Raw genomic sequence first — 24,332 nt, forward strand, 5'->3', positions numbered from 1 at the left:
ATCATAGGCCTGCGCGAGCGTGGGGTTTGAATTGATTTTAAAGCTCTTTTGTTTAGAGGAGAACCATTTGAGCTGGTAAATAAGAAAGCTTCCTGGCTTTTGGAGGTGTTCCCTGACCAGGAGGAGACCTCAGGGCAGTGCTGCGTTACATTAGGGTTTACTTTTCCTACCCAGCAGGAGTTGATAGTAGTTTCGAAGCACGATGGGGAAAGAGACTTTTTATCAACAACACAAGTATCTCAAATTGTCTCTGAAACAACCCCTGTGAGTGACGCTAATGTCTTTTGAATGAGCTAAACCAACTCATGTGGCCCTCGAAACAGATTTTATATTAGCAACAATTTGAGCGACAGTATGTGGAGGTCAAGGCTGCATAGACTAAACTGAAATAAAGTCAAAATGCGAAACAAGTTCAACAAAGTCCCACTCCACAAAGTTTTACACATACTTCTATTTCATAAGATAAAATGTAAATGTAAGTCAAGTTTTACTTTGCACATTGATCTCTTGAGCTGCTATGAATCTGTTGAAACCGCACAGATTGCAAAACATTTATTAAATATTCCTTTTGACTTTTTTTTTTCTTTGAAAACGTGATCCCTGATGTGCATGTTGTGAAGAAATACTTTGGCGTGCATTCATCACTGGCACCAATAGGTGGGGATGTTGAAGTACAAATGGCTCATTGTGCTTCACCTTTCCCTCTCATTCTCTTTGAATTTGTCCTTTCTGGTATAATGTGAGCATTACTTATAACTCCATGCTGCACTAAGCCCTTATTTATTAAAGAATAAAGGGCCGCAAAGGCTGAATTATTGCAATACATTAAGAATATGAAAGATGATGAGTTTAGCTCAACCATTCAATGGCGGGCGGCTCACAAGATTAGATTTTTTTCTCTTTTTTTTTTGCATGGTGGGACGCGGCAGGAAATTAAGTTATATCTACCCCCTGTAATTTATTTTTCCGTCGGCCAACTAAATTAAGTTATTGTTTGTGTCTGAAGCGCGGCTTGTTATAAGCGAAACAAAATAAAAGGCGCGTGTGGGGCTTAAAAAGGCGAGATCCCCTCTGGTGTCAAATTAAATAGGCAGGGGAGTGTGGGCCGTGATTATCTGACACCCCAGCTCATCAATCATGTCGTCTTCTCCTCAGCTACTCCTCCTCGACTAACTAACACTGTTAACCCCGTCCTCATCATTCAGCTCGCTGTCTGCCAGTTAGGAGGGCCCCTCACATCATCGGTCAGGCGCCCATCAAGTTCTCCCTGTTCTTTTCTGTTCAAGAGCGCTGATAAGCGGGCCAATGAAAAGCGCTCGTCTATAATACAGCTGTCTTTAAGTCGGTGGGAGCAAGGGGTGATTGATAAACCCAAAGCAACAACAACATCACACCAAGGCTACAAGCTGGGCAGGGTTTTTTTTAATCAAACATCTGAAAGCAGGACTGCTCAACTAAGACTTCATCATAACCTGAAAGGCAGTATCTGATCCCAGTCTAGATTTACACTCTCCCTATGGGGTTTCATAAATAAAGCCTCCTTAGAAGCTCTTCGACAATGTCTGACTGACTTCACTGAGCAGGTGAACTCTTCGGTTAAACTACAACAACTGTTCCCATGACACTGTATATTCTGTGATCACAGAAGCCAGAGGAACAGAACAATGTTTGCCCTCTGGTGGCTCGGTGCCCCACAAAATCACAAATACCTCAAAATTAAATTTTTGAACAATGAAGTCTTTACATCTTGGCCAAATAGTATGTTTGTGTGTGTGTTGTGTCCCTGCTCGCGTGTGTATGATGAAGCCTTCCAGGCTGTGCATGTAACCAATTTTAGCCCAGGTCTGCCCTAACTATGAGTGATGGTGATACAGGTCAGTGCCGTTACTTGTACATAGTGGGAGATTGTTTTAAAACGACCCCTCGCCCTCCCTGCACACATGCATACGCCTACACACACATGGATAGACACACACACACTTTTACACACACACACACACACACACACACACAAACAAAATATTGCCCCTCACCCTCGTATGCGCAGCCACATGGATGCACACAAACTAACACAACTAATTCATGTGTCCAGCAAGCAATGGTCTGCATACTTTAAGGCCTGAGTGCGAGTGACATGAGACCAAAGCAAATGAATTAGAGTGGAGGTTGAAACGGAGCAAAGTGTCTGCTCCTATTAACCTGCACACAGCTAAAAGACCCTGTGCTACAGCATGTGATGCACAGTGCCAGTCAGACCTGAGTAGAGTTTCGCTTAACCCCCCCCCCCCCCCTAAATATATCACAATGCTCTCCAGATGCTCGCAGAGAGGTTGCCCAGACAAACTAGCATTTGTGTTGTAACTGTCTGTTTTTTGTACATTTATTTTTCTGCTGTTTTATTTAGAAGGCCAGAGTAAGAAAATATTTTTGGAACGTTCAATGGCCCACAGAGCCAAACAGCTTGTCCTGCTCTCACTAGACCTGAGGCATGCTGAGTGCATTCATTTACATAGGTTTTCAGTGAAGGTCATGTACCAGTGGAAGGTCACACAAAAAACCATCCGAGCTCCATGGCTCTGACCCGTTCACTCCAAAGGGCTAAATGTTTTTAATGTAAATGTGAAAGTCATTCCACGCACAGTGAGTATCTGTCCTCCGTTTGCATCTGTGACTCCTGTAGATTATTGTGCTTAATATTTATGATTTTAAAACAGAAGCAGGGCAAAATTTATCTTTGATGTAAAGATTGAAAGTATCACCAGAATAGGCAGATGTGTCGGCCCAGAAATACAGCGTGTCTTTTCCAAGACTTGTGTTGAAACCCATAAAATCTGTATACTGTTTGGCTCATTATTATTATTATTTTTTCTCTCTCGCTTCAGCACATATATATAAGACCGTGCCAATGTCATCAGTCATGTTCATGGTCCCTGCTATGCTCCCATCTATCATTTTTTTAATTATCTTTTTTGCCTTTACTATGTCATATTTTATTATGCTGCTGACGACACCCCAATTTCCACCCGGAGGATTAATAAAGTTTCTGTCTATCCAGGATCTCGCTTATCCGTAACTGTGAGAAGTTGCCAGCCCAGGAGCACTTTATTGTTCAGGAGTACCTGGACAAGCCCTTCCTGATGGAGGGCTACAAGTTTGACCTTCGCATCTACATCCTTGTCACTTCCTGCGACCCACTTCGCATTTTCCTCTACAATGACGGCCTGGTTCGCATGGGCACAGAGAAGTACCATGCACCCAGTGAAGCCAACCTGGTGAGTCACAATCAATGATAATGTTGATAATAATAATAATACTGATGATAATAATGGCCTTAAAGCTGCAGACACAGACTTTGAAATACACACATGGTCGTAGAGGTACCTTGTAATTAATTACATTGCCTGCATCTTTATCCATGTGCCTGTTTAGTTTTTGCGGCCAGTTTTTTTTTCACATAAATGTTCACAGATTTATATTAGAAATTCCAATCAGTACCTCGTGTGTGGCCAATCCGGTGAGTCAGAAATTGACTACAGACAGAATGCAGAAGTATATATTTACAAAGCAATGTACTTGCAAGACACTGTCATGGACTGGAGACATGCAACTCAACATAATAAAATTAAACACACAAACACAGCAGAGGATAGAGGCTGGGAAGCACAGTGTAATCTCTGTATGAAAACAAATAACTAACAATGCAAACATATACAGTGACAGCTGTAAGGCTAATACACACACACACACACACACACACACACACACACACACACACACACACACACACACACACACACACACACATAATGTGCAGGGATACTGTGTGCACACACATCTTAGTGTAGATCTCCACATGCAGAGGTCTCATGAAATATCCAGCCACTCATATTTGCCTTGAGGTTTTGCAACTGCTGAAGCAGTCTGTTGCTGATGAAGACACACACACACGCACGCACGCATACACGCACACATGCCGGACTGGACTGTGCATTGTCTTACCCAGTCTGTGACACATGACGGAGTGATTCATGCCATGGAGATGGATGTTCAATCCCACAGAGAGTGGCTCACAGACAGCCATCAGGGGCCGGAGTGGCCTGCAGTCACACTGTTATTACCTTGTAGGCTAAGGGCGAGGATGTATTGTCTTCAGCTGTGACTGATCGTGTTTAAAGAGCGGGATACACCAGGGTTATACAATGGATCGACCACTTATCATCGACCACCCAATAACACATGTTGGCACACATTCAGCACCTGAAGTCATGATCTGTGATCAGATCTTCGTTGAGTTCCCCGATGAATTAAATAAATATAGAAATCAGAAGACAGTTGTCAACGTGCATATGCAAATTGTCTAATTTGTAAAAGCCCTACTCACTCGCCTTTTTGTCTCCACAGAGCCAGCTCTATATGCATCTGACCAACTACTCAGTCAACAAACACAATGAGAACTTCGAGCGGGATGAGACGGTGGACAAAGGCAGCAAAAGGTCCATCAGTTGGTTCACCGAGTTCCTCCGCACCAACGACTATGATGTGGCCAAGTTCTGGGGAGACGTCTCTGTACGTGGGTTGTCCACTCAAAACAGACACAAACACAGACACAGTACACCGTTACATGCAGATATATTGTGGCGGATGTGTATTTCTACACAAGCAAAGATGTGCGGTATGATATCACCACACGCCGCAAATGCAAACAACACATACATACATCCGTTGGTGTAATCTGTATGCACACACTCTTATATACACACACCCTGGTCTCACTAGCCGACACGAGTTTCCACACAGTACACAACTAGAAACAAGACGCAAGTGAACCAGCAAATGGATGATATGATTTGTTATGACAGTAATTCAGTGAGCTTCAGAACTTTGTTTAACTCTCAGAAGAACTCAGTGAAAACATCATCCATAAGGTTACACTCACCCGATCAGGCACCACTCTCAGCTCATGCAAACACCTTTATATTCATTTTCTTTCATCAGCCCCAGTTCTGTTTTTTGCTATTTGCTATTCTCCTTGGCCTTGACTCTTTGTCTCTAAAGTGTCTAAAGTTGTTTGGGCTGTTTGGTTCCTCAGTGCGTGCACTGTTTTACTGTCTGCTCTCATGCTACCAGCATTCAACCTCAAAAGTAAATCCCATTGGTTATCATCCTCGCCACAAGGTGATCTTTCATTTCTTCTCTTCATCCGCTTTGACTTCTCTTTGTGTTCATGTTGAGGCTTTGAGACTACAGTTAGTATTGTGGCCAGTGCACCGGCTGCTTGCAGTGGTCACATTTATTCTTCTTTATTCTCCTTTTGTGCATCTTATGTAATCTCTCCATGCGCTCGATTTGTCAAGGCACAAAAGTTTCTCTTTATCTTATCAATTTTTTTTTCTTCGCTTCAGTTTCTTTCTCTCTGTAACATTCTGTCTCAGCCAGACCGTTGTCCTCTTCTCTAAGTTTCTCTCCACTTCCTCTCTGCTTTTCTTCAGAAGTTTCACCACTTTGGTGTTCTTGCTGTCCGTTCGCAGTCACATACTGTGCTTTTTTTCCAACTCTGTATTTAAGCTCTCTGCTCTTCTCTCCTTTTTCGATTCATCTCCCCTCGTAGGTCTGTACATTTTTATTCCTGTACAGACCTAGCAGGCTGCCCTAACTCTTTTCATGGTCACAGTCAGTGAGCCAGCACGTTTGTTTGCAAAATTATTGTCTGTGGGAGTTAAGAAAATTGAGTACATGATTTTTTTTTTATGTGGCAACGGTGGCATCTCTTTCATATTGAGGTGTCATTGATGTGCTGTACAGGGCACGCAGTGTCCAAGGTTAAACCACAGCTTCTTTTTTTTATCTAGGTGTAATTTAGTCTGACTACAAAAGGGCCAGTTATGGATTTTATATTCGTTGGGATCTTGCCAAAGCATAAAGACCGGTCTAATGCTATGCAAAAATTCAATTAATCTTCTCTGGCAATTGGGAAGAAACTGTTTATGTAGTCACTACAATAAAAAACTTACACATTTTGACTTAGATGGTATTTGATTGACAATACCATTGTCTCTCTAATGTAATTGGACCACACTATCTGGATTTCTAAAGTGCAGTGATTTTTGGTGAACACTGTAACAAAGGTCACCTTTTTTTTGGCCACTTGGAAAAATAACCATTTAAAATTCAGAGTTTCAGAAAATAGTGCCCATGTTAGTGCTGATGTTTTCATTGACATAATTGTGAAAGGAGAGACGTTACATGCAGTTTTTTCTATACTTTCATGTACTTTGTGTTCTCCTCTTTTGTATTCTGCAGTTTAATATGACATAGTTCTCAACTTTCGACCTACTTTACTTTTTCAGTGATAACAATTGGACCAAAAAAAACAAAAAAACCCAGGAGCTAATTAACCACCAGGACGTCCTGATTAGTGAGGTCTTCTCCGGTATCTTCTGTTATCTCTAGTTCACTTATGTAGACGGAGAAGAGATTCTATTAAAAAAAGATGTTTTAAACTAAATGAATTATACATGCACACAACATAGCTAAAATAATACACAAACATATGATAATGAGGTAAAAAAAAATTAAATTCAGGAGGCTTATAAAACAATATAAGCTCAAAGCAAACAAAACACAAGCATACATGCAAACACATGCACACTGGGAGGCTGCGGCCAGTGCTCAGGGCTCAAGATAGGGTGGGAGGTAATGGGGAAGGGGGGCACACACACACACACACACACACCGCAGTGTACTCGAGGCATAAATGTGGTGGTGGGAGCAGGTGTTTGTGCTGGGCAGCCTGTGGGTCAGGCGGGCGGTTGGATAGATGGATGGAGGAGTGTGAGCGACAGACAAATAGAAAAGGGAGCGGGGGTGCAGCTTATCAGGCCCGGGCCAGACCACCGTGCCCCTCTCCCCACCCAGCAGTCAGACTGGACGCAGCAAACTGCAGGCCAGCAGCACTGCGTGGGGCCTGAGTGGTGAGGGGAAGCTTTGTGCAGTATGCGTGTGTGTGCGTGTGCGTGTTTATGTCAGGAGAGAGCATGTTTTCCACACATACACAGTGGGAGTAGGCAGGCAGGTAGCAGCCAGCAAACAGACGTGCAAGCACACACATGCACGCGGGTTGAGAGCCACACAGATGGACCACAACCAGCATTGGTGAGAGTCTGTGTGTGGGTGAAATTCAAAAGGCCGTGTGCCAGTAGCACTGTGTTTCTTCTTTTTCAGCCTTTAAAACAGACAGGGTATCTTGAGACAGGAGAATTAAGGATAAATCGTAGACTGTAGCTGTAGTGGAGCATGCCCGTGAGTAACAGGTCTAATATGTATCATGACTGCTTCCTTCAGTTTAATCCAAAGTTTTAGAGTATTTGTCTGCAGATACAACTAGCAATTAAAGCAGGATTCTTAATTGCATCATTTTCAGTTTAAGGAGACCTTTAATCAGCAGCTATGAAAATCCTAACTTATGGGATGACTAAATAGAAAAGTGAGATTTTATGTCCTATTTGTCAGCTCCGCTTGGTGATTCTCATTCTCTTTGTGTGTGTGTTTGTGTGTTTCTTGCCAGGAGCTGGTGGTTAAGACATTAATAGTGGCTGAGCCCCACGTGCTGCACGCCTACCGCATGTGTCGCCCTGGCCAGCCACCAGGGAGCGACAGCGTCTGCTTTGAGGTCCTGGGCTTCGACATCATTTTGGACCGAAAACTCAAACCCTGGCTACTGGAGGTACGGTTACAAGTCTACATGCTTGTGTGTGTTTGTGTGTGTGGTGTGTGTGAAACAACAGAATTGTGTTTCTCATAATTTTCTCGTAATATTTACTGCATTTGATATTAAATGTTTTGAAATACAAAAACAATGGGAATTTTCTCCATAATTTAAAGGCACAGTGTCACTTATTCATTTGGCTTTTTTAAATGTTTAAGTAATTCTTATTCTTATCCATTTTTGTTTGTTTTGTTTATGTATTAGTCAATCTTCATGTTTTAAATTTTTCAAACACAATGAAAAATAATTAAAATACAGAGAAAGTCTTACTTCTGTGATTAATATCATATTATTCAAGGGTGTGTATGACGAGAGCTGCAGTCTGTGGAATCTCACCTGTCTATGCTGCTCGTAACGTGACAGCAGCTCCTAAACTGAAGTAATGTGGCATCAGCAGGAGGGAGGGAGACGTTGCTACACACTGACAGAAAGCATAAACACACACTGATTTTGCTTACACACTCCCGTCCCTGGCGCACACAAGCACCCACAAACACCCACACAGTCTCAAGTATGTATTTGTGCACCTTTGAACACAACCAGAGACACATTCCCGTGTTAAATGAAAGGAAGGTACACAGCAACACACACACACACACAATTACATGCATGTGTGCATTCAAACACACCCACACATGCTAATAGAAATCCATGCATACACAGCAGCATATATGAGAAGACAAACAGCCCTCCTCCTCCATCACACACACACACTAATACACACGCATGTTATGAAAATATAGGTCAGAATGGCAGGTTGACTAGCAAGATACCCGCCCCTCATTTTCTTGGTGTCAGTCTCTCGAGTGTCAGTCATTCAGGAGATGGTTGGAGTTCCGAGTCCACTCCAGGATTTCTGTCACACCCTACTGATGCCAGCCAGTCAGTTAAAGTGTGACCTAAATCTTTTAACCCAAAGTGGCTGTACCCTCCCTCCCTTCCCCACAAATTGACTCAAAGATGGGAAATGCCTCTGGGATAATTGTTTGTTTTTCCCCATCATTCCAACCCAAAATAAATCTTGCCATTTCCAAAAGCCTCTGATTTGAAGGGGGGGGGGGGGTGACATTTGGTAGTCTGTTGTTGTTTTCACAAGAGTCATCATGGAATTAGGGTGATATAATTACCTTCTTTGACCCGTTTTGTGTGGTTGAACAGTTGTTCTGTGTGACAAAAGGACGTACAAGAGAGAGCAAAATGTGCTGTTCCTTTTGACTGCCAGTGCACTGTGACAGTAAGTGTGTGTGTGTGTGTGTGTATGAGACATGGCAAACAGCCGTGAATGCAGTTGTTCCACTTCAGTAGTAATGATCCCCCCTGTGCTACTAGCACCTCTCTATAACTCTCATCAATTAAACCCCCCCCCCCCACACACACACACACACACGCACACAGCCCTGTTTCTCTTTCACGCAACATTTACAGCAGCAATCATTTATTTCCAAAATTCAACTGATTAGTCAGGGGATAGTTACAAGCATAGAGAGCCCTTCTGAATCTTCGCTGTCAAGGCTGAAAATGACTTTATTACCACTTTTTAGCCCGACAACGTTCATCCCTATTCAGCAAAGATGCATCAAGCATCCATAGCCTGGTTGCCACAAACGTAACCCGATGGCAAGCCCTCAGGTCCAAATTTAATATTTCAGCAGGTCGCATTTCAACATTTTGTAAATTCATCTATTTCACCCCATTTCACCATTTATTTTTTCTGTCACCCCCTCCGAGTTCCAAAACAGTAAAAAATTGTGTCAGGAATTGAAACACGGTCTACGTCGCACAGGTTTGTTTTGAGTATGTGGACTCTTCTCAGGTTTCCTTATTGGTGTCACTGTGAATTACGTGCGCCACGCCTCGTTGAGGCTTTACCCAGACCGCTGTTCCGACAATGTCTTCCTCCTCAACTCTTTAAAACGTCAAAGTTGGTTGTTGGACATGCAAACTTGCAGCCAGGAAATGAAAGTTCAACCTGTGTAAACTCAAAGCCAGTTGGGTACCTGAAAGCTAGACGGTATCATATATAAGAAACTGTCAGATGATGTTAGTCCTGCCCTTTGTATTTGTGTTTTTGTCTGTCGTTTGCTGAGTGTGTGTAGGAGGCTGGGGAGGGAAAATGAACATGATTACCTCTCACATCCTCCATTACACTTCCAGAAAATAGCCATAGTTTTTTTATTTTTTGGGTGGATGAGGTATTTAAAATAGTGCAACTGAAAACTCCAGTGACTATAGGACATGTTTGCCTCTGTCTTGCTATTGCATGGAAACCTCTGAAAGATACAACACTGGGGCTCTTTGTAAGCTATGGAGCACAAAGAGAAATCATTACAAATTTACTGATAGCAGATATAGATACTCGGGGGGGAACAACCCACAGACGAGCCAACACCTGCTAAATAGCTTGTTGCGGGGCTGAAAACGGAGAAGGGAAGAGCGATGCTGCTCCAACCAAGGACCGACATTAAACGGGCTCATTGTGCTCAGAGCATAGAAAGTGGAGAAGGTAAAAAGAGAGAGACAGGCTTTTGTGTGATCCTTATCTTAATTCAGCAGGGATTTCAACCACAAGTTTTACCCCCATTGACATTCAAAACATCAGCATGACATACAGTAGGCACGCACACACACACACACACATGCACACATTTGCTCAAATGGTGTAACTGGAGATGTTACTTTCATTAAACCAGCCCAGACAGCAACTGTGTTTTGTATAGGAGAGGCGTTTCATTGAGCCGTGATCTTCACACACACACACACACACACACACACACACACACACACACACACACACACACACACACACACACACACACACACACACACACACACATACACACTTGCACTAGTCCACACACACACACTTGCACTAGTCCACACACACACACACACACACACAGTCTTCTTAGACCATGGTTTGTATTGTCGGTGCCAAAGCTTTTTGCTTCGAGGGCTTCATTGAGTATTTTCTTTTGTCTCTTGAAGGCAAAATCAAACATTAATGCCAAACAAAACTGCAGAGGGAAACATTAGCTGTTGCAGAAATGCACGCATATTCGGTTTAGTTCAGGGACTGCCTCATGACATTGGCGTTACTCATAAATTCAGCTAACATGTGATGCTGTGTTAAAATTGGGGTGCGTGGGTCACAAGAGAACAGCAGGCGTCTCCAAACCATAAGGAGTGTATTTACTCACTGGTAAAATATAGTAATGGGACATCATTATAAATGTTAAGTTTATCCAGGGCCGATGTGCTGTTAGCCAGCATGACAAATATTGTCATGTAATGGATTGATGAAAATGGAAATAATATTGGTGTGATGGGTGATGACAAGGAGTAATATATACACACAAAAATCCCCTTTATTTAAATGCTCCAGCCTTCACATCTGAAACACAGCCCAACATAAAAAACATATAGAAATGTAAAAATTTAAACATGAAAATATATAGATATATAAAAGCAAAGTGTAGTTGTGCAAAAGGGGGCGGACAAGAGCCAGTAACTAACTGACTGACTAAGCTTTTTGTTTGGCAGTATATGTGTCTTCGTTTGCACTATTTACGCTAATATGCACTATGAGAGTTACTGCACCAAAGCTGTTTCCGTGTTGTGTAAGTGAATTGTGTCCACTGAGGTGTGTGTGTGTGTGTGTGTGTGTGTGTGTGTGTATGACATTCTACCATCGAAGCCCAGCCCTTAGTCGATCTTTTAATCCAGTCAGAGAAGCAGGGGATGAATCAGGTACAAAATGCACAAGCGACTATTCAGTTTGTAAAAGAAAAAAGGAAGAAACTGCCGGCCCCCTTCAGGACAGCTTGTGCAGAGTGATTGGCAGCTAATGAGGCGGGCATGGTTAGGTCAACCGTGGCACAGGTTTGTTTGTGTCGCGGTGTGTTTGTGTGCGGGTGTGAATGGGCACTCCAACAACAGACCAACAGACTGCAGATGGACTGCTCCCCCAAGGGCAATGATTCTCCACCGCCTCCCCTCCCTCCTTTCACCCCTTCCTGCAACTTTCCTCTCTTTGGCTGCTCTGTCCCCAATTGTTTCAAGATGAGTTTGGTTTGCCTGTCCATCCCTCAGAGCCAACATAATCCAGACTTCCTTTTCTTTGGAGTGCGAGTACAAGTGTGTTTGTGTGTGTGTGTGTGTGTGTGCGCGTGCGCGCACGGGTGGGGGGGTGGGTTAAATCTGCAAGAGCAAGAGTAAACAGATGCCACGATACACACATACACATGGAAGCAAAACCACAGATTTTCTTTTTCCTCTCCCACATCCCCAGGACACACACACACATAAATTACAAATTCATATAGTCCTGTTAATTTCCTGTGAGGAACAAATACTGGCCTCGCTGTTATGTAGAATGAGATGAAAATGTCATGTCCTTAAATCGAGGCTGATTCGGGAGAAGGATTCAGATGTTACTCTGCCTTTCAGATATTTCCTGTTCCTTTTCAGAGTGTTTTCTGACCCCTAACGACAACAGCCGAACATTATTGTGTATTCGGGGTGATTAGGGAGGAATTTACTTGCTACCTTTGCTCTCAAATAATTTTCATCCCCTCATGATTGAATTTTGTAGGGTGAAAAAAGAAATGATAGAGGAGAATACATACAGTTTGATATACTCAATTATCCTTCAGAGTCTCTCTTGCCCCTTTCCACCTTTCTTTCTCCTTTTGCCTTTGATTAATCTTTTGTACTTAGTAGGATTTATTCTTATTTAAATGTCTGTGGATGTCGTCCTTCGCTCTGAGGTGGGGGTTTTTTTCTCCTTGTGAACCCTAGGTGGCAGTAGTTACCCACATGCCGCTGTTGGCATGATAAGAGGTTTATTAAAGAATAATTAGAATGATGTATGGGACTGTCTATCTCTATCCACATCCATTTTCCCGCAACATGACTATTTCATGGAATAAGTATCAAATTAGGAGCGCACAGGCCTCATATGTGGGGCAGTTGAAAACACACCCCAACATTTAGTCATTTATCATCAGGCATGCGTGGCAGCACCAGTGACTGTGTGTGTGTGTGTGTGAGAGTGTGTATTTGTGTGCACGCTTGTGATTGAGAGGGAAGATACGTATTGCATGTTTATGAGTGACATATGGAAATGCAGTGTGACTGAGTGTGTAAGAGACTAAGAAGGAAGGTGTATATTCTTTAATATTTATGACCTTAAGTATGCTTTGTCGTTTGTAAAGGTGGGAATGCACCTTTTGCTCTTGTTGCAATGTTTTTATGTGTCACTGTGTGTCTTCCAAAAAAAGATTCTAAATTCTAAAAAAGAGAAAGAAACACAACACTCGTTGCACCCTGCCGACCGTTCAGTCAGGCAGGTCCGGCTGACCGGTGGCTGAGCCAAGCGTTGCCCTGCCCGCTCCCAGGACCTTCAGCGGTAGCTCAGCGCTCTCAGCTAGAGTTTCCCTGTGTCCAAGCGGACCACTAAAAACGCCACCAAAAGAACAAAACAGTGATTGATAAGATGGCTGAAACAAGAGAGCGACTTAACAGGGTGGCCAGCTGTCTGTCTTTCTGTCGCTCTGCTACTCTCTCCCCCTCGCTCTCTCTCCGTCTCCCGTTCTCATTCCACCATTGTGCGGCAACAAACACTCCATTCTGACAGCGGTTGAACTGTGCCGATACCCTCGAGTGTGCGGGGCAGAATGGGAGCCTTGTCAAAGCAGTGGTTGTTTACACTCTGCCAGAAATAATAAGAGGGGGTCGTTTTTCTGAACCGATTAATCACAAGCTGCCCTTGCACTTGTTTGACGAGTATTCCAGACACAGAAGAGATGTCGATGGGGGGAAGCAATTTGTTGCGGAAAGAAAACCAGCTGATTGTTCTTGAGCCGTTGCTGTCGCCGTATTACTGGGGTCGGTGGGACACAGCAGGGGCCACAGGCACAAGCTGTTTGATGCCCACAACCCTTTCAACAATGAGTGACTCATATAATCTCTGTAAGGTTTTTTCTTGTCTTTTTGCTAAGGGTTATTATTAATTGAAATGATGACAAGGAATTGTTAGGCGGAGTTAGAATCTGAGTAAATATCATGTCATTGTATTAAGGGACCCTGATGAGAATACCCCACTTTAAAAGAATAAGTAAATTAATGACTACAAAAATAAATAAATAATAATCATATAATTAAAATATTTGTCACTCTCATATCAAGTGGGCCGTGTAAAATGTTGCTTGTTGAACTTCTGGCCAGCTGCACTTTAGGCGCCTCAGTAAAGTTCAGTAGAAAGACATGTGGTTCATAGACAATTCAAAACAAATGGATGGGCCCCACCGCCACAAGCTGTATTTCACAAGTGCCTTCATAAACAATGGCAAGTCACGTGGTGCGTCTCAGTCACACACGTCCAGGTGCAGAAAATAAAAGGGCTACGTGTCCTGTGTACAGTATGTATATTCAGCCTCCGGTCTTTGTATGTTTCGTTGGGCGATCAGATGAGGATAAACCTGTCCGGCGAAAAATTACAGACTTGATATGTTCTTCTCCTTTAAGTTCAATCTGCTGTTTGACCAACTGAGATTCGGGCCACATTAATGAGATGCTGATGCTGAACCGAAGCAAAGCACGAGTAAAAAGGAGTTTCTAATCTTTTCATCTGACGCTTTTATTGAATGCGTCTTGGCGCAACCACGGGCTCCTTTAAGACCCTGCCAGAGTCACTTAAGGAAATCAGAGTGGGGGTTTTGGGAGCCTGCAGGGGTTCATTAGGACCATACTGGTCCGACTTCCTTTGCCAGAGAGGAAAAGGAGAACACAGACACACAAAAAGAGAAAGGAATAAGAGAGGTAACAACCAGGGAATGAGGGCTGGCAAGCGGAGGGCGGTGGGGGGGATGAGTGACCAGACAGACGATGGGGTGAGAGATGGCATGAAACAGAGTGGGAAGAGAAACTAACCAGGAGGAGAGCGATAGTCAGAGAGTTGAAGGAGGAAGACAAAAGACTGGGGGATAGCAAAGAGAGACGGCAAGCGCTGTGATGCCAGTCTACCTGGTGACAGCTTGATGCCACAAATCAAACTAAGAAATGAAGACAAGTAACCAGACAACCACCGCCGGGATCACTGCCAGTCTGGCTGTTACCTATAGGCCACAAGCCGTACTCTCCTCATTGCGTCTGTCATATCAAGGAGTGCGCTAAATGAAAACAGACCCCTTTTTCTTTTGTACTGCTTTTCTTCCGCAGATAGGTCACTGTAGGTCGAAGCGGCGCGCCGTCCTTCTCAGCACACAGAGGCCCGTATTGCAGACTTCATTCTGTTCAGTGAACGAGTTGGACGGGGTCTCAGTTCCTTTTTTTTTTTCCCTCTTTGCGCCGGAAGACATTCAACGCCTACCCCGTCCTTCTGATTAATAGTTGCTGTGTAGAAAAACCCGCACGCACCCTAACAAAGGCACATCCAGACACCCCACCTAACGATTGGGGACTAGCTGTTAATATTTTGGGACTATCCTAGGGATTCACTCAAGCCTGTCCAGATTTATTTTACCGCTGGCAATTGAACCTCCCTTCAGTATTTACTGCTCTTTTTGGGGCTACCTGCCCCGACGCTGGCAACACAGTCAACGGTCTGGCTCGCTCAGTTGCTGGGAGCCTGGTTGTCATGTAAATACTATACATACAGCACAACGCTGCCTCGCTGGAGCAGACACCTTTGTGTCAGGATTAGTAATGTCTAGTTCAGAAGAACCTCCTCCCCCCGGCAACCCCTTCGGATGCTTCGGTAAAAGAGCCTTTGGATTTTGTTACTCATTTTCAGACGAAAATCTTGATGGTTCCATGTGGTCTGATCTCGAATACCAATCTGTTTCCTCATTGGCCTCTTTCAGCATTATTTACCAACGTTGCTGATTGGAGGATTCTAAAAATGCACCCTAAAAACCTCTGATTGGCTCAGGGCTGCTCTGTTGCCGAAATCCCAATTTGCAATTGGCTGTCGTGCTGCTCTGATGTGCTCAACTGTATCCGACTGCTTTTTTTTCTCAAGGAAGATACGAACGAGACGAATGATGCTTCTGACACAAATACTCACTCTGACCGCAGATTCAGGCGAACGAGGAGGAGGGATTTCCAGCTACACTGCCAGAACTATGACTGCAGCAGTGATTTTCAATCCCCCAAAAAATCGGATTCGTTTGGCCTGTGGCTTTAGTAAGGATTCATAAACAAATTCATGAAGAATTGTGTAAAAAAAAGGAAACAAAACCCAACACTAAAATCTAAAGTGACTATTTTGGACATAATGGAAGCAGACCACCTACAGATGTCGTCATATTGGGTCATATTGAGTAGTAAAAATGTAGGCTGTTGATAGTAATGTGAAAAAAAAATCTCTTCAGAAATCTAAACCATGATACCTTACACACGGCTTTCATGAAATTATTTTTCAGTTTGCATACAGCAGCAACATTGTCATGTATATTGCCCTACACAGGTTTTCAGACCGTTGTCTGAACGTAGCTTATGGGTATAGTTCAGTCGGGTGATTCAGGGTTCTCCTTTCAAGTCAAAATTCCCTTCCTGTGATGAGGAAATCCACTCAGAATTCTTTCATGTACTAACTTACTTACTAAACATACCATTATAAAAGCTATTACTATAGAAGCTACAAATCAAATGATATCAAAACGTTCCCCTCGTTCATTTCTTTTTTTCACATAAAAAAGAAAATAGTTGGTTAGTGCATTCGAGCGGTGTTAGTAGCAGACCCGACTTATCTCAATAGTCAAGGTCCGTGAAGCCGAGCCAGCCTTTTCGTTTGGGCATCTGTTGCTTATTCATTTTAAATTAACCCCATGGGAAGACACCATTCCAATCACAGTTGCCAGTTCATTCACCCTCCCACTGCACTTCGCTCCTTTCGCTGGTCCTTTTGTTGTCTCACATAATCTCTTTCTCACCTTGGGAGAGAGAGAGACTGGGGGAACATAACAAAGTGTAAAGGGGAAGAATTGATTTATTGTCTCAGTCATAATAACTGACATCTGAATACCTTGAACCGGTGCTGGAAATGGTTCTGCCTGTTCTTGAATTTTTTTACCTGGATGATACAGGCTTTTTGTACCTCAAATGACAGGTTGATTATTCAGATTTTGATCGACTATGAGCTGAGTGGTGGTTATTTACTGATGCGCACAGACATATTATAGCTGGCAGGGGTGCGGACGGGTGTTGCGTTGTCTGACTGTGGAAGGCACAGGTTACAGAGTAATGGACCGCGTGCTGCTGCTGGGTCACTTCTCTGGTGACAGCTTAACCCACGCAATCTGTTCTTATGTGCGGATTTATATATATGGAAACATAGACTCTTTTGCATGCGCAGGCACACGCACATGAGTGTCAGATAGGATTTATGCAAAGGCAAGTTTCCTGAAAATAGAAATAACCCCGCTCCCTTTCCATCTTTCTTCAGACTTCTCTCCTTCTTGTGGGAACAGCTCACTCTTTTCCAAAGATGCCCTGAATTCATGCCTGTGGTTGCATAGCATTTCTGTTTGCTAGATTAAGACAAAAGAAAAATGAAATACAGCTGAAGTAGAACCCCCCTCCCACCCTTTGAATCTTTCTCTCCTCTCTGGCAGATCAATCGAGCTCCGAGCTTTGGGACCGATCAGAAGATTGATTATGACGTGAAGAAAGGGGTGCTGCTCAATGCTCTCAAGCTCCTCAACATTAGGTACTGCTCTCCACAGAGGACACACACACACACACACACACACACACACAGATAGAAATGTCAAAGTTTATTTCACAGAGTTTTGAAAGATTTGAATCGATTGTTGGTGCACAGCTAAATTGCAAGTCTTTATCTTGTTTTGGTTTCAGACCGATGACACAGTTGTCACATTAGCTTGAAACTAATAGGAGGTTTGAAAAAACAAAACAAAACAAGCTACAAAGCCATGCCTCCGTTGTGTGCTTTGTGCACCCTTCACCGAGACATGCTGCGTGAATGTGTGCTTGGATTTCTTTTTTACGTCTGCTGCCTTATGCTATCTGTGGTTTTTTGAGACTGCATTGTTAGCCTTTGTCTCTATGTGTGGATAACCTTCTGTGTTGTTATTTTACTCTGCTTTGTGGCTGTGTTTGTTTTTTCTGTTAAGGTTATGCACATAGTCATCCTTGTTGAATGTAAAATGTAGTGTTTGTGTGTGTGTGTATGGGTGTGTGTTCTCGCTGGCATGCTTTTCTGTCCCCTGGCTACAGTGAGTCCGTCCACTGATTGATCATCGTGAACCAGACCTCTGGATCTCTGCTCTCTTTTTCTCTCTCTGTGCTTGTCCTCCTCTTTACTGCTCTAAATATAGTCTCAACTCTACTAGTCACACATACACACATACACAACTCCCCCCCACAAACACACAATGGATCAATTACGTGCAGCCTCATACATCTAGTTTGGCCAAATGTGTTGCGTGGTGCGTTGCCATCCCACATAAAAAGTCACTCCACCCTCCTGTCCAGCTTCAGTTGGCACGGGCACATCTCTTATCAAAATGATTTGTTTCGTGGCCGATGTTTGCCGTGTTCCCACAGATTAAAGGGGGAGATTTGATTATTTCATGACGAATAAATCGTAAGAGGCCTTGAAAGGCGGCGGGGAGCTTTTTCCACTGGACAAACTGCTTATGTTCATATTGGAGTGAATGCGGGCATTGTTCTACCTCACTCACTGTTTCCTTATATAGTAATGGCTTCGCTTCCCAAAAGGGAGGGGTAGGTGGTATGTAGACTCAACTCAGTTTGCAACACTGACTGTATCAACGTGGGATCAATTCGAACCCGGTCGGGCATGGACATTGATAAACCTCCGACCCCCAACGGCACTCAATATCCAATTTAAAGGGCCAGCGATTGACTAAAATGAATTGCCCTTCGACTGCAGACTGCAATGGCCCCCTTGTTCAGGATTAGTTGTCTGGTCCTGTTCATCCTGGGGTTGTGTGTTTATCTGTGTCCTTGCTCGATCTCTATCTTTGTATTGTTCAGTGTTTTGTGAGCGATTCTCTTTTTCTTTTTTCTTTCTTTTGCTATTTCCTACCGAATTCAGGTCAGTCAATTGGTTCGGTGTGAGACCTGTACATTGTCAAGCTTTATCATAGTTTACAACATCAATTAAATCTAAACTTTACTAAGATGTATTTAGTGTTACAAGGAAAAAATAACTATTGCATGCGGAAAAATGTGACAGAAATCAAGTCAAGGACGTGAACCATCATTGGAGACAATGGTAAGGAGCTCCAGTGAGAAGATAGTGAGAAAATCTGATGTAAAAGTTTTGCTGTTAGCTGGTTTATTTTTAATGGAGTCCACCCCAATCCTTGTCTTTTAACTATGCATCGTGTTGACTACCTATTTGTATGTGGATCCAGGGCCAGCGATAAGAAACGTAACCTGGCCCAGCAGAAGGCCGAGGCTCAGAGGCGGCTCTACGGACACAGCTCCATGAAGAAACTCTCGGCTACTTCCTCAGACTGGGAGAAACAACGTCACACACTGGAGAGAAGGAGAGAAGAGCTGGTAAAACAAGAAAGAAATAATAATAATAATTAAAAAAAAACTATAACCCAAACCCCTTTCCTTAAATTCTTATATTCATTTCTCAATTGTACCAATGCAAACTGAGACTGAAACAACGGTCCTTGGTCCTCAGTCATGAGGAGTCATGCTTTTTAGAATCAACCAAAATGAGCACAAAAGGTGCATACTGACTTGGACTTCAGCAGCTCAAGGGCAGGTGCTCATCAGAGTGTTTAGAGAATTTATCTGACACATTAAGTAAACATGTCCATGCCTTTAGTTAAAAAAACACGCAAAAAGAATCAATTATTTCCTCACAACTGTAACAAGACAAGCTAAAACGAGAAGAAAAGACTGAGCAGCAACTCTGCACTTCTTACCCCGACGTCAAAAGTGTCAAAGTTTTCTGCGACAAGAATACCATTTAATTATTTTCTCTTCGGAATTAAGGACTCCGGGAGCTTTTCTCATCTTTATGGGGAAAAGTGACAGCGAGTAGTGCTTTACGTCTCCACTCTCTTTGATTAGCCTTTTGATCAGCCACAGCAGTAATCAGTGGGAAAGATGGCGCAGAGGCACTATTTTTAAAAGGGCACTACCTCATCTTTAAATGTGCCATTATGCCTGAAGTGCGAGACACAGTTCAGGTCTATTGAAGCCACATATCCCTCAATTATCAATGATACTGCAGCTCCAAGTGGTGGAGTTACACCCTCCTTTCTGCCTTATGCCAAACTAGTTCCACAATTATACCTTTGCCATTTATTAATAGATGGCTCTACTGTAAACTATAAGACGAACTGACGGCGGCTGCTTTTTTCTTATCTCCCTCTCCTCTTTCAATTTTTGCTTTTAAGACTCTATTCATGTGGCTACATTAGTAGTGGCAGACTTTCAACTGAAAGATTTTCTTTTGTGGGTTTTTTTTCCTATCTGTAGAAAGAGCGACTGGCACAGGTCCGCAAGCAGATCTCCAGGGAGGAGCATGAAAAGCAACATCTGGGGAACTACAGGTAAGGAGGCAAAGAGCCGAGGAGAGGAACACTGTCCCTGCTGCAACTCCACTCACTGTATTCGTGCCAGCTTCTCTTACATTTACGGGGTCATCCGCAGAGTGCCGGGCTCTCAGGAGAATAAGTAATGTTTCTGCAGACGACAAACAAAAGAGAACACACAGTGTTATGAGGGCAGAATAATAAAGACGGAGAGAATATGTAAAATAGAGACATAGACAGAAAATCAGAGTTAGTGAGTAATGTCAAGGTTCAATTCGTTACTTCACTATGCAAGGTTACCTTTTCATCATTTTAGAAATTCAAATGAGTCTATATACTATATTTCCCCAAGCACCTTTATTTCTACTGTAACTTCAGCTGAAATTTTGCCAAACATCAAATGTGTCAATTTTTCATAGTCACCTCACAGACGGAGCAGATCTACCTTAAAACATGACTCGGCAACTCCGAGCTCTGATTTGCGGCTTGTTCATTGTAAATTGTTAATGGAACATTTCTCCCTCAGTTCATCTTCCTGCCCGTCTCTTCATCCAACATGGAAGCACGCACGCACCCACATTTCCAGAACCTCATTCTCTCTCAATCCCTTGCACAAACACACACACACACACACACACACACACACACACACACACACACACACACAGACAGACCTTCTTGAGGTCTCCACAAGTCTAAGTGACTTCTCGAATCATCACTTGACTGAATGGGGAGTCAGAAAACCGATATCCGACTGCATGAAGTGCTGTCGTATCCTTCCTCTTTTTCCGACAGGCAGCCAGACAGCCAATCAAACAAGCCGAGGTCTGTCTGAGCACCCCTAATAAAGACCCCTTAGAATTCAAAAGGTGTCCCAGCGCAGCACTGGAGTCTGATTAACACGCTGCTTCTCATTAGATGAGTTCAGGTAATGAACTTAGTTTCATTCGGCTGTTCGATGAAACTTGCAACAGGCACAGACAGGAAAGACCCTGTGGCGGGAGGGAAACCCAGCTGGTTTGATGCCGTTGGTGCTGTTCACTTCACATCTTTTAAATCCCTTGTAATCAGGAGGCATGATAGATATCATTGACCACAATGGAGATATTTTAAAAACTGATGTGATTGGAATATGAATATTAGTTTTGCTCCTAGATGAATTGGAAACATGTGGCTGAAAATACGCCTCGGCACGAACATTTTATTTGAAAAATACTTTATGGTGAGGGTCACACTCAAATAAAATGTCCATATGTTCAGAGATGGAGGGTTCCAAAAACAAGGGAGCAGTCAACGCCCACTATTAAAGCACTGACCAAATAGTTTTCAATCAAATGATTTATGTTGCTCTTTGAGGGTTGACAATTTCTGTCTCTTTTCATATTTTATCTTTTCAGTTCCGTGCATCCAGCAGTTGTAAAGAGACTTTTCCACATTTCGATGTGTATCTCAAGAAAAGCATGTGGTCTATGTAACTTAAAGGTGGTTGAAAAAAAGAAAAAATCAGGATAGTGCCAAGGGAAGTTCGTCTCAGTAGTTTGGTTGATTCATAGAATTGGGACAAACTGTCAACACTATGAAAATCCATATATCCAGAACAGCACCGCTGCATCGAATCATTAAATGGCAGTAAAAGCTTAAATGATGAAATTGTTCAAAGTTTACAACACTTTACCTGGTGTTGTACGTGTAGAAATCTATAGGAATCCTTCTTTTCCAGTGTGTTTTTTCAAGGTCTCTACTTGTGTCAGTGGCCTTTCAAACTTCCTGTTAATTCAAAAAGCCTAAAATATGGCCCCCAAATATGTCTGTGTCGACGGCAAACCATTTCCCTGCTTCTGCAATGCTTATTTTGATTATAACACCGTCGTTGTTTTGATTTCACGGCTAAAGTGATGACTTGGGCCCGAGTCTGGAGATGTATTACGAGGATAACCAGGTAGAGGTTTATACATTTCCCTAATCCCCCCAGGCCTAAGATAAACACTGAGCACTGAGAGTTTAGTCTCGAGCGCACAAAACTATGCGGAATGTGTGAACATGAGGCACATTAGCAAAGACTGCGACAAACTTGGGAAGTAAGTGCACATCTCAGGGAGGATGTTATGTGTGGAGAGCAGACGTTTGTACAGTTTCTGAACTCCATTAGTAGCTCTTTCTCTCTGTCTTTTCTCTTTGGTCAATCCTCCTTCACTCTCCGCCCTTGATCCCACCACTTAACTGTCTTCAGCCGCGACAGCCGTGGCCGGAGGCACTATGTCCACGTGTCTGTCTGTCACATTTTCGTGAAAAAAGATATCTCAGGAACAGGAATTTCATCAAATTCGGGAGAAATGTTCACTTGGAATCGAGGATGAACTGATTAGAAGTTTTTTGGTTGAAGGTCAAGGTCTATGTAACGCAAAAACACAAAGTGCACCTTTGGCCTTAACTCACAGAGTTTTCATGCTAACTATGACAAAATCTAACACAGATGTCGCATAGATTAATACGATAAAGTGGTGACATTTCTTAACCAAAAAGGTCGTCAGGTTATGCAAACACTTTTCTGGCCAATATTGAACGCCATAACTCAGAATGTGAGATTGTGAACCTATTTCCTGCACCGTGACTGGTTGGTGGAGGGATAAAACCGCGGGGCAGAAACTCTGGTTGTCTCTGCATCACTTCACACCTTCAGCTGAAATACTTATAATGCTCTCCGTCTGTGTGTTTCCCCTCCTGCCTGCTCCTTTTTTTCTGTCCATCCACCGCACTCACCTGCTGTGCCGTGACCTCTCTCTGTGCTTCACTCCATTCGCTCCTCCTCCTCCTTTCATTCATCTCTCCCTCTTTCCATCTCTGCATCCATGTTCCATTTCTTTCTTGCTCATTTTCTGCGTTTCTCTATCTCTTTGCCAACCCCATCTCCCCCTTTTCTTACCCTTCTTCATCCCTTTTGTTTTTTATCCGTCACTGCGCCCTGACTCCCAATTCTGTCACCACTCGTCCTCTCATCTCCGATCCCTCTTGCTGAACCCCCATTCGCCATCTCACTTGTTCTCCACTCTGTCACTCCCTCTCTCTTTTTCAATTTCATCATTCTTCACATTTCACTCGTCTCCCTTCTCCCTGCATTGATGACCATCCTACTTTGCCTTTCCTTTCTCTACTCCTCCCTCACTCTCTCTGCGTTTCTCTTTGTGTCTCTGCGGCCTACAGACGTATTTACCCCCCAGACGACAAGCTGCTGTTGGAGAAGTATGAAAGCCTGCTCTCGGCCGCCTTTCAGACCTTCCTCGCTGGGCGAGCTGCCTCACTTCAAAAGGAAATGAATAATCCTCTGAAACGAATGAAGGCACGTACGTCAGTGGCAGACTGTCACACACACACACACGCGCGCACATACACACAAGCATACGAAACACAGAAACCTGCAGAGACTCACATACAAACATACACAGACACTTGTGGACAGACACATGCCAGAGAGGGATGGATGCGGCATCTGCAAATAATGCGGAAAGTTTGACGCAGCCGCAGAGCTTCTCCTCACTATCTGTCTCGCTTTTTCATTGTCCCTCACTTTCTCCACAGATGGTTATTGTTAAGTGTACACAAGCTTTTTGAAAGCAAATCATATGCCACACAATTCCATTTTTGTTTCAGTAGAGCTATTTACAGAGAACTTTGTTCGTTTTCCTTCCGCCCACACATTTACTCTGCTTTCCCGCAGTTGAAATTTTCATTTATTCATTTTTTGACACTGATTCAGGGTGCATGTTTGAATCGTAAGGTGTGTGTAAGTGTGTGAGTTAACACACACTCACACACATTTGTGCAGTGGAAGAATTCATGGGTTTCAAGGTCCCTTGACCACAGTGACGAAGACACTTTGATTCCCATACCAAAAAACTTGATCACATGAGAGAAGGAGGGTGAGATGCTGAAAGAGATTGTAGTTTTGTCACTTTTGTTCCGAGTATTGTGGCAGCCTTTTATTACAAATGGACTTTATGAATCACAAGGCCATTAGTAGA

At 43.2% G+C, this 24,332-nt stretch overlaps 1 protein-coding gene across 7 annotated transcripts in view; it reads left to right on the forward strand.

The window, feature by feature from the left end:
* ttll7 (tubulin tyrosine ligase-like family, member 7) overlaps positions 1-24,332 on the forward strand; it is a 65,169-nt gene that overhangs the window by 12,715 nt on the left and 28,122 nt on the right. For all 7 annotated transcript variants that reach the window (XM_035648109.2, XM_035648108.2, XM_035648112.2 and 4 more), the window contains 7 exons: positions 3,056-3,272; positions 4,402-4,566; positions 7,565-7,723; positions 17,380-17,474; positions 19,171-19,318; positions 20,258-20,331; positions 23,515-23,650. In XM_035648109.2, coding sequence (XP_035504002.1) covers positions 3,056-3,272; positions 4,402-4,566; positions 7,565-7,723; positions 17,380-17,474; positions 19,171-19,318; positions 20,258-20,331; positions 23,515-23,650 — 994 coding nt within the window. The remainder of the gene's footprint in view (positions 1-3,055; positions 3,273-4,401; positions 4,567-7,564; positions 7,724-17,379; positions 17,475-19,170; positions 19,319-20,257; positions 20,332-23,514; positions 23,651-24,332) is intronic.

The sequence above is a fragment of the Scophthalmus maximus genome, chromosome 13 (genome assembly GCF_022379125.1).
Source record: "Scophthalmus maximus strain ysfricsl-2021 chromosome 13, ASM2237912v1, whole genome shotgun sequence".
In the NCBI taxonomy this organism is placed as follows: domain Eukaryota; kingdom Metazoa; phylum Chordata; class Actinopteri; order Pleuronectiformes; family Scophthalmidae; genus Scophthalmus; species Scophthalmus maximus.